Genomic DNA, 10,960 nt, shown 5'->3' on the forward strand with positions numbered 1-10,960 from the left:
GGGTCTATAGGAGTACAAATCACACCTTGCCTATGGCCCAGACTGGCCTTGAATTCATGCTCTTGACTCAGCCTGGGTTCTGGCATTTTATGTATTCGTCCACATGCAGGTCTCACAGCTAATATTTCTAGGAATTATTAGGGCAATTGAAAATGAAAACAAACCTGTACAAAGACAACGAAAATTCTCACACGTTTTGGGACATACATCAGAAAATAATTCAAAGACAACTCTTCCAGCTGAAAAAGAAGGTAATTGGTTTAAATGTCTTGATTACAATTTTAAAGACTAGTATGAAAATGTTAATTAAAAACATTAATATTCTTACCAGGTTGATTATTAATGGCAATGTCAAAAAAACATCGAGGACGCTGGACCTTTATTCCCATGGTTCCAACACTTCAGTCTGTAAGTGTATATGATACAGTTTCAGGCGAGCAGACTAAAATAGCAAAGATTTTCCATTAATACATAAAAGTCAATTCTACTGCACATAAGTTACAAATGTTATTTCAATTTATTTTCCATTTGTTTCCATTGGGTAACTCATGACTTTTAGAGATTAAGACTGTACTTTGAGGAAAATAAAAAAGACTTTAAAAGGTTAAATTAATTACTGGGCAAGAGTCGTGCTAATCTCTATTATTCCAATTTTAGTAAATGTGCTCCTGAAGAGAGCATAGTCATTATAAAATAATAAATTTCTGTTTTTGGTTTTTCAAGACAGGGTTTCTCTGTAGCTTTGGAGCCTGTCCTGTAACTCTGTAGACAAGGCTGCCCTCAAACTCACAGGTATCCACTTGCCCCTGCCTCCTGAGTGCAGGGATTAATGGCATGCGCCACTACCACCAGCCATCATTATAATAAATCTCTATTTTACCAACCAAAGCCAGAGTGCCACCCCATAGAGAAAACTGTATTAAGTATGTATAACTAGTGAACAGAATATGAACATTGCCTTTAGGTGGGGGAAACAAACAATAAAAAACAAAACCCATCAAGGACAATTGAGCCAATCCTTTTGCTCCTAGGAAACAAAAAATGAGAGCTCTGATTAAAATGTGAGATAGTAAGGAAAAATATTCAAATTTCCCAACAAAATCAAAATAAATCATCTATGAAGAAAAGGAAGAGGTTTTTGTTTCTGAGGCAAAATCTTACTCTGTAGCTCTGGCTAACTTGGTACTCACTATGTAGCGCAGGCTGGCCTCAAATTTGAGGCAATCCACCTGCCTCAGAATCCCCAGTGCTGAGATGACAGGTGTGTACCACCACTACACCTGATCTGGAAGGTAGTATTTCGATGATACTAATATATGGTAGAGAGAATTCTGACCAAAAGCACATTAAATTTTACACGAGGCAACTTGTGATCAAGAGGAACAAACAGCCTATGACAGGCACACACTAATGTGTGAGATAGCATGTAGACAGCTTTATCTACAGCAGGTACCTTTTACTTGACATTCTTCTTGTAAACCATTGATTTTAAGGACTTAAAATGTCCAATTATAATACTTGGTATGGAATGACGCAGTAAAGTGAAGAGCAGATGTTATTCAGCAAGTACTGAATAACAGCCAACCTAACAGACCAAACACTTTAGTCAAAAAAGACTAAAACATTTTTGTTTTTATTTAAATTATCACAACTAGATTTCTAAGGTGCCTCAGCAAACAGTCTATGACAATTCATTGTAAGCAGAGCCCTGAAAGGTCTGCATTCTTTACTATGAAAAGATTCTTCCTTTTTGTCATTCTTTTTTTTTTTTTTGGTGCTGGGTACATGCAACCTAGGGCCTCACACATAGTACTTGTATTCTACCACTGAGTTATACCTCTGCATACCTTGGCTGATATTTTTAATTGAGACAGTAGTAGATTTACATCTATTACATGTAATAGTTATACCTCTGCATACCTTGGCTGATATTTTTAATTGAGACAGTAGTAGATTTACATCTGTTACAGAAGATAACTGAAGGATGGCATGCACGGTGGCACAACCCTTTAGTCCAAACATTGGGGGACTCAAGTCAGGATAACATAGTGATAGTCTTTTTACTATCCTTTAATTCCAGCACTCAGGAGGAAAAGGCACGTGGATCTCTGTGAGTTTAGGGCTAGCCTAGTCTACATGATTTTGCAAGACACCCAAAGCTACATAATGAGACCCTGTCTCAAAATAAGACAAAAACACTTAATGAACAATGGTGACATAAAAGATGGCTTATATACTATATCTCTAAAGTTATTAAATGGAGTTGAGAGATGGTACAGTGGTTAAGAGCTTTTCAAGAGAACTGACATTTGAATTCCAGAATTCATATGGTGGCTCCCGACCATCTGTTAACTCCAGTTCAAGGGGACCTAATGCCCTCTGTGACCTCTACAGACACTGCACACACATGGTGAACACATATATATGTAGGCAAAACACCCACACATATAAAATAATGTTTAAAATAAATAAAATTACTAAGATGCTGTTACTAATCATCACTAAAGACTTAACAATTGCTAGTCATAAATAGGATGTTTCCTCTACATTTATGACTCAAATTTTACTGAATACTACCTAAAGTCTGAAACAGTAAGACAAATATTTAATCAATATCTCATTTTTTCGAGAAAAAGATTATTAAGATAGAAATTTTAATTTAAAGAAAAATTGAGTCCATAAAAATTTCAAAAATGGTTCATTCAATCCTGTGCTCCCAGCACTCCAGAGGGTTTTCTGTCTAAAACAAATAGCAAGATCCATTTCAGGAGGGAAAAATTAGTCACCAATTGTCTCAGAATATGATCAAATCTTTTGTGAATACATATTTGTTACAAATTTGCTTAGCCTGAATGAATTATAGCTAATATCATAAACCCAGATTTGAATTTTTCTGAAAAATAATTACCACACCTGGGACAGTGTCCCATTTTTGTACAGCAGTCAGTATGTACTGTTCCCATTAGATGGAATGCATGTTCTAGTTTCGCCTTCTTTCATTATTGCTTATGAACTGTAACCATTTATCATATACTTCATGTTATAAACTCACTTTGCCTACCTGACTTCCACAGAAATTTGAGTGACACTGAATTTACTTATTTATTTTCTTATTAGAGATTTTTTTTTTTTTAAGGCAGGGTCTCCCAATGAAGCTCAGGCTAAACTTCAACTTTCAATCCCCCTGCTTCTACCTCCTGTACTGTGATTACAAGAGTGCACCATGAGACCTGGCATGGAAATACTTTTAAAATAAGAAATAAAGTCGGTAAGTTCACACACAACACAAAACCTAGTTATACAAATAGCATGCAAAGTCCTAACTATAACTGTTACCATTTGTATTACTTTACTTTCCATGCAAATGATTAAAATATTATTTAAAGTGTTTATTAATCATTTTGCATGTCACTAATAAATAATATTTATAAGACAAAATGCTAAACTTCCTCAAATATATTTCAGAAACATCATTGAGTGGTCACAAATTCATTTTGCATTTTCATATGTAAACAGATTTCCATATTCACACTAATGGGTCTTTAAGCCTAAAGTATATAGGCAACCAATTATTAGCCAGTATTTTAATTAGGTAATAAGTAATGTAGTGACTTTATCACATTCAAAGAGTTATCTGAAGTTTCAGAGTCAGCATTACATTGAGTCTCACTCTTAGAGGAACTGACAGTGGATTTTTTTTTAAATGATTAAGATGTCAACCAAGTCTTTCTTTGCACCTTCTCATTCTTTTGATTATGTTTCTTAAGATTCAATTTGGCGGGGCTGGAAAGATGGCTCAGTAGCTAAGAGCACCAGGTGCTCTTCCAGAAGACCTGGGTTCAATCCCCAACACCCACATGGCAGCTGACAACTGCCTGTAACTCTAGTTCCAGGGGATCTGGCATCCTCACACAAACATACAGGCAAGCATGTGACTCAGGATGGAGAGCAATGGAATCAAATCCCTTAAATAAAAATTTATTTACAATAAAAAAAAGAAAAAAAAACACCAATGCACATTAAAAAAAAAGATTCAGTTCAACCACAGTACTCTGGGACTCACTCTTCAAGTTGAATGGTCCTTCCTCAGTGAAAATTATAAACTCATCTATAAATTCCACTAAATCAAAATCTTTTTGTTTTTTGGACTGGTTTCACAAAATTTTTTTCTTAAAAATTTTGAGACACAATCTCCCATAGTTGTCAAAGATGGCCTGGAATACACTCTTTGGCCTATGCAAGCCACAAACTTAGAATCTTCCTGACTCAGTTTTAAGTACTTGAAATTATATGTGCCACAAGTCCCTGCTAAAACTTTGTCTTCTACACAAAGCACAAAGCCTGGGCCAGGAACTTCATCATCAAATAGAAAGAATGTTAATGCAAATATGCCTGAAAGCACTTGTGTTCTGTTGTTAGCTTTTATTTTTATTTTTGTTTTCATTTTTAAAATAAAATTTATTTAATTTTATGTGCATTAGTGTGAGGGTATCAGATTCCCTGTAACTGAGTTACAGACAGGTGTGAGCCATGTGGGTGCTGGGAATGTTTGAACCTGGATCCTCTGGAAAGACAGCCAGTGCTCTTAACTACTGAGCCATCTATCTCTCCAGCATTTTATTTTTAAAGATCGTTTTATGTAACCTGGGCTGGCATCTAATTTACTATGTAGCTTGAGAATGACATTAAACTCTTGATCCTCCTGCCTCCACCTCTTAACTGCTGGAGTGACAAGTGTGTACCAAAACACCCAGACAGAGCTTGTGTTTTCTATAGCCTGCATTGCTCTCTCCTTATACGTGTGCTTCTCACAAGAGATACTGCTATTACTGACTCTCCCAGGGTCCACCAGTAATAATCTTATCCGTCTGTACCGCTAATGAAATTGAGTCTGCTCCCTACATCTTCCTACTGGAATGTTCTCTGTTAAAGTGCGTTGTTGTTGGTTTACCATTTCTTTCCTTTTTCACTTCTTCAGCTCAAAACCCGATAACAAGAAAAATAATATGTTCTTATCAGCTAGGCTTATATTTTAAAATTTATTATTTCTTGTTTTGAGACAGGGTCTCTTTATGCAGCTCTGACTATCCTGGAACTTGAGTTGACCTAGAACTTAGGAGATCCACACGCCTCCGTTGGGATTAAAGGTGTGCAATAGCACACCCTGCATCTGCTATGTTTGTTGACAACTAACAACTTTCTTATAGGACTCAGGTAAGTTAATTAAAACTATTTCAGATCTTTAAGACTGTGTCTTTTATACATGCACTTTTTAAAAATTATGACACTTTATAATCCAGAAAGAAAAACAACACACTATTTCATTCACAATGACAATATAATTGTGGAAGTGCAACCACTCTTTGTTACCATGTTCTGTAAGCCCTTAATGGCATAAAACATTGCATTTACAAGCAGTACACTTAAAACTATCTCCTTTTTTTTTTTGACATTCTAAAAGAGAAATATGTTAAATGTGGTGGGTGGGATACATGAAAATGAAATGTCATTCATGGAAAAATTCTGGACATCAATGTAATGACCTAGAAATTTTTAATTTTTTAAAAGTAAAATTTAAAATAAATAACTCACTAAAAAAAACCTGAACAACTTTTTAACTGTAACACCTTTAAAAAACCTTATCTTGTTTAATCTATAGTGTATAAATTATGGTATTTGTGAAAAATATGTGGGATAATAGTCTCGTACACTGCAAAGATCTGTCACTCGTATTGGTTTAATAAAACGTTGATTGTCTAGTAGCCAGGCAAGAGTATAGGAAGGGCAACCAGACTAAGAGAATTCTGGGAAGAGGAAAGGCAGAGACACAGACACCAGACAGATGCAGAGGAAGCAAGGGGAGAATGCTTTACTGAGAAAAGGTACCAAGCCACATGGCTAAACACAGACAAGAATTATGGGTGAATTTAAGTCATAAGAGTTAGCTAGTAATAAGCCTGAGCAATAGGCCAAACAGTTCATAATTAATATAAGCCTCTGTGTGTTTACTTGGGACTGAATGGCTGCAGGACCGAGTAGATTCTGTCTATAGGGACTGGTGAGTTGACTCAGCCATTATGGGTACTTGTTGCTCTTACGGAGAACTAGGTTCAATTCCCAGCATCCACATGGTGGTTGATCCAGGGGATCTGGAGTGCCAGGTAATCTGACATACTCTTCTGGGGCACCAGGCACACATGTGGTACACATGTATACATGCAGGTAAAACACTCAGTGCACATAAAAATTCTAAAAAAGAAAATTATGTGCATATAAACATAAAGCCAATACTCTAACTACTGATTAGTGCCACGTTGTAAACAAGTTTTCAGAAACATTAACATCTAGTAATGAGTACCATTATTTTATGTTTTCCACATTACTTTGACATTTTTACGGCATTTATTTATTTAGCAGGTGGAGGGCACACGCCATGCACATGTGTGTAGATCAGAGGACAACTTAAGGGAATTGGTTTTCCTCCTTCTACTATGTAGGTCCCAGGGATAGAACTCAGGTCCTTAGACTTGGAGGTTTTTACCTGCTGAACCATTTTCAGTCTTCTAAATTACTTCTAGGATTACTTCCAAGAAGGACTAAGTTTTGAATACAAAGAGAAGGGACCCTTTGGTACAGTTTTGATATTTTTAAAAAATTTAATTTTTTGAGAATTCTATACATAATAAGTATTGTATTTAAAAGTTTCTATCTCTCCCTCTCCATGTCTTCCCACAATTTCTCTCAAACCATAACTTCTGTATTTTACACACATACACACACCCCACTGAGTGCGTTCAGCATCGCTCATACGTGCATGTTTCAGGACTATTTGGGGCTCATCTCTGAGGACAACTTACTCTCCCTCTCTCAGCAGTCATCTTCATCTAGGGTTAGTCTTCCCCATCCATACTGGCATGTCAGTTGGTGCTGCTATTATGCAGGTCTTACTTAGATAGTAATATTGGAGATTTCTTGTTGTTTCTTGCTTTAGTCTTTCCTATCAGATCTAGAAGACACTATCTTGAAGTTTAGATATTAATTGTCCTCCAAGGACCAAATGTTAAAGGTTTGGTTGCCAGTTTTTAGGATTACTGGGAGATGGTGGATCTTTTGGGAGACTGGGACTAACAAAATAAAGTTTTATTAACTGGAAGGGAGTCCCTGGAGGTAGTATTGGGACAGCCCCTCCACCCTCTGTTTCCTAGACTCCAAGAGGAAGACGTTTTGCTCTACTGTGTATTCCCCACCATGTAATGCCTTGTCACAAGCCCAAAAACAATCGGTCAGCCATGGCCTGAAGCCTCCACAACTGAGTAAAAATATATCTCTTTCTTTAAAAAGATACCTGCAAGGGAATTATACTGGCTTCTTTAGCTCCCTCTTAAAGTATTCACATGGATCAAATAATAAATGAAAATTAACTCGAAACATTTGCATTCATTTATGAATGTATGCACTGCTGATGAATTAAGTAAAACAAGCCAACAACTTGTCAGGAAAGACACCTATGCTCTTCCAAATAGTACTGTTCTCTTTAATGTCTTTGCTATACTCAAACCACTGGCAGTTGAAACACAACACTTAAACAGGCATCTGTAAACTGGGGGCTTAGTGTGTGGCCAGTGATCCAGCACTTGCCTCACAGATGGTCTTGGATCCTACACACAAACACAAGGACAAGGGCTAGGAATACAGCTCAGTGCGGTAGAGTACGTGCCAACAATGCCACCAATCCAAAACAAAGCACAAAATTTTCCCTATCAGTAAAACACAAATTTCCAATTAAAGTAGCTTTCTCTAAATATTTAAGTACAAAATACTGCCTGCAAATCTCAAGGTCCAAATTTTGGCTTATAGGAAGAAAAACCGTTTTTGCAAAAGCCACATTCACCCCAACCCACTTAGGGAGCAAGCGCGACAATCAATTCAAATAAGCATTAAAACAACTGTTGAGCCATTAAACAGGAAAGTAAACTCTTGCAGAAATAATTACAACCCACGTATTAAAATTAAAGAGTGGGGTCCCTCAGTCCCTAAGAAAATGATTTGTTTGTCTGAGGTAAGAGTCTCATCAAGTTGTTCAGGCTGGCCTTGAACGATGACCCCTTTCTTGAGTGTGGAATTATGGGCGTTTTGAAGCTCTATCTCAGAAGTTAAACTTTTAGGTTTAAAAAAAAAAACTATAGAAGCAGCAACCATTCTAAGTATCTGTGCAATTTCTGGATTTGATGGCAGTCTTTTAAAACTTGTAAGACGTTTACTCTTCCAGTAACTCTTACAAAAGGGCAATTACTCGTCAGCATTCTTTACACAACGCGGGTGACACAAACACAAGCATGTATTTTATCCTTTCCGGTCTTAGCTTCTGAAAGTTCATATGGAACTTCCGTATTTCCAAAACATTCTATTATTTTTTCAGACTCACGGGTGACCAAACACAAGCAAAAAGAGATCCTCGCAGTGCACCGAATGCGCTCATATACGCTAAGGGGGGAAAGCAAGCGGCGTGCGCAAGGTCGTGCTTGTCAGGTTCCCCAAAACGATCAGACACGGCCGGCGGCTAACGGTGACTCTCTTCGACATCAGAGTAAAAACAGCAAGGCCCAAAGTAGGACGTTTCTCCGAAAGGCGAAGCGGCTCAGAAACCATCTTCTAAGCGGAACGCTCCTCCCCAAAGGCCCGGCCGCTGCCAGCTGCTCGGGAACGTGGGAAAACTTCTAGAGAGCCAAGGCTAAGAGCCCGCGCTTGAATTTTAGGAGAATCCTTAACATCAGGGGCCTGTGTCACTTAGGCACGCACGACCGCCGCTGTCCCTACCGGAGGAGAAGGTCGGAGGACGGCAGCTCGCTGTAGATTTTATTCCCGGGGACTTTGGCTCTGCGCCCGTCCCTCCCTAACCCTAACCTGACAGGCCCTCGCGCGGCGCCTCCCCGTCCCCCAAGCAGACGTCCCACCTACCGTAGCGCAGCAGCGCTCGGTCTCCCGGTGGAGAAGCAGCATCCAAAACGCACCTAGCTCCCGGGAGCAGAGGCCGCCGTCGCTGCCGCCATATTACAGCCTGTGCGGCAAAATGCGTCAGGGAGGAGGTGTGCGCCGGGCGGGGAGGGCGGGGGCTGGAAAGGAAGAGCGCTTTCCTGCGCCCCGGGGCTCGACTGCCAGCCGTCCCGGTCGCCACGGGACCGTAGGCCGCGCCGCTGTCCCCGGGGCCACCCCTCGGCGCCCCCACAGCCCGGAGACCTCGACGGAAAGACGGTTACCTCGGCCCGGCCGCCCTCCCGCCCGGCCGCCGCGGCTCCGCCCCTCGCCCTGGGCCCTTCCCGCTCTCGTACCCGGGGACAGCCGCGAGTGACGCCACGCCGACGGACGCCTTCGCGCCTCTCACCTGCACCGTCACCGACGTCTCGTCTCCCGGCCCGGCCCCCGTAAAGCGCTTCAAATCTACCGCCGTCAGGAAAGGCGCTAAAGCACACTAACCGCCTCCCTCCCCCACGGCCCAGTCCAGGCGTGGAGGGAAAGCGTCGCTCCGGAAGTGCGTCAGGGGTGGGTTGAAGGCGTCTCCCGGCGTTCCCTGCCTTACGTCACCATCTTCTCCTTGAGAGTGTAGGCTCTTTAAGCCTTTTTAAATACACGCCTGACGGGTAGCGTAAGGTTCTCTGCGAGTTGATTGGGTAAGTGTGTCTCCGTCAGACTGTCACAGCGCTCTCGAAATGAAGCACTTCACTTTATAAACCTTGGCATGCGCTGTCAGGATATTTAGAAAGACGGTCTGCCTTCCAGGAGCTTTCGATTTTCACTTTCAGCAAATGCTCAAAACCAGTAACAAAAAAAGAGCTACTTTCGTGGCGTGGTAGTGCACGCCTTTAATCCCAGCTCTCGGGGAATTGTTTTCTGAGACAGTCTTACTATATAGCCTTGGCTAGCCTGGAACTCTATGTAGACCAAACTGACTTCAAACTCCCAGAGATTCTCCTGTCTCAGCCTCTAATCCCAGATTCTGGGATTATAGATGTACACCACCATGCCTGGTCCTTTTTTTTTTTTTGTATATATATGTTTGTGCCTGTCTGTATATGCACTGTGTGTGTAGCTGCCTGCAGAGAGGTCAGAAGAAGGTATCAAATAACCCTGGAAATGGAATTAAAAGTGGTTATGAGCTACCCAATATGGTGCTCCTTCAAGAGCCGCAAGCGTTCTTAATGACTAAGCCAACTCGCCAGCCCTTGACCATTTGATTTAGTTCTCGATGATGGAATTAAGAATCAAAGCAGCGTGCTGGTTCAGGCCTTAAAACATTTCTTCATTCCAGGCGGTGGTGACACGTTCCTTTAATCCCAGCACTGGAGAGGCAGGCGGACCTCTGCGAGTTCGAGGCCAGCCTGGTCTACAAGCGCTAGTTCCAGGACAGGCTCTAAAACTACAACGAAGTCCTGTCTCGAAAAACAAAACAAACAAACAAACATATTACCGCTTATTTTCATCTGCCATCTGTAATCCAGCGCAGCATATTCTAATCATCCAACGACATGGACCTGGCAGACGTTAGAATAACATGGTGGAAGGAATTCAGAATCCTGACTAATTAAAAGACTTGCCTTTCAACAGACCCATTCACCCAAAATCTTACTTTGTAACAGAAATATATATATAGTATATATATTCATATCTATCTATCTATCTATCCTTAGTATATATACCATAGTACTAGATATACCATAATACTAGGACAAAAAAGAAATTTCAGTGGAAAAAATTAAGTCTAGGAAGCTGGGAAATGGTGGTGCATGCCTTTAGTTCCAGAATTTGGGAGGCAGAGGTCTACTGAGTGAGTTCTAGGACTGCCATGCTGTTACACAGAGAAACCCTGTCTTGAAAAAAACAAGCAAAAAAGATGTGTTCTCTACTAGATTGAGAGCAAGAGCATGTCAGGATCCCAGAAGCTTATTCCATATCCTTTCCTACT

General features: G+C 40.4%; 1 protein-coding gene across 8 annotated transcripts in view; it reads right to left on the reverse strand.

Annotated features, from left to right (window-relative positions):
• The window catches only part of Ppig (peptidylprolyl isomerase G), a 30,424-nt gene extending 20,903 nt beyond the window's left edge, over positions 1-9,521 (reverse strand). Inside the window, exons 1-5 of one of the 8 annotated variants that reach the window (XM_075984962.1) lie at positions 9,383-9,521; positions 8,959-9,058; positions 998-1,027; positions 329-405; positions 165-239 (exon numbers count right to left, since the gene is read on the reverse strand). In XM_075984962.1, the coding sequence (XP_075841077.1) occupies positions 165-239; positions 329-389 (136 nt within the window). In that variant the 5' untranslated portion in view covers positions 390-405; positions 998-1,027; positions 8,959-9,058; positions 9,383-9,521. Of the gene's footprint in view, positions 1-164; positions 240-328; positions 443-997; positions 1,028-8,958; positions 9,098-9,329 lie in introns of those variants that run through there. The other 7 variants (XM_075984956.1, XM_075984961.1, XM_075984960.1 and 4 more) reach the window with 7 other exon arrangements.
• Positions 9,522-10,960: the final 1,439 nt, after the last annotated feature.

The sequence above is a fragment of the Microtus pennsylvanicus genome, chromosome 9, assembly GCF_037038515.1.
Source record: "Microtus pennsylvanicus isolate mMicPen1 chromosome 9, mMicPen1.hap1, whole genome shotgun sequence".
Lineage (NCBI taxonomy): Eukaryota > Metazoa > Chordata > Mammalia > Rodentia > Cricetidae > Microtus > Microtus pennsylvanicus.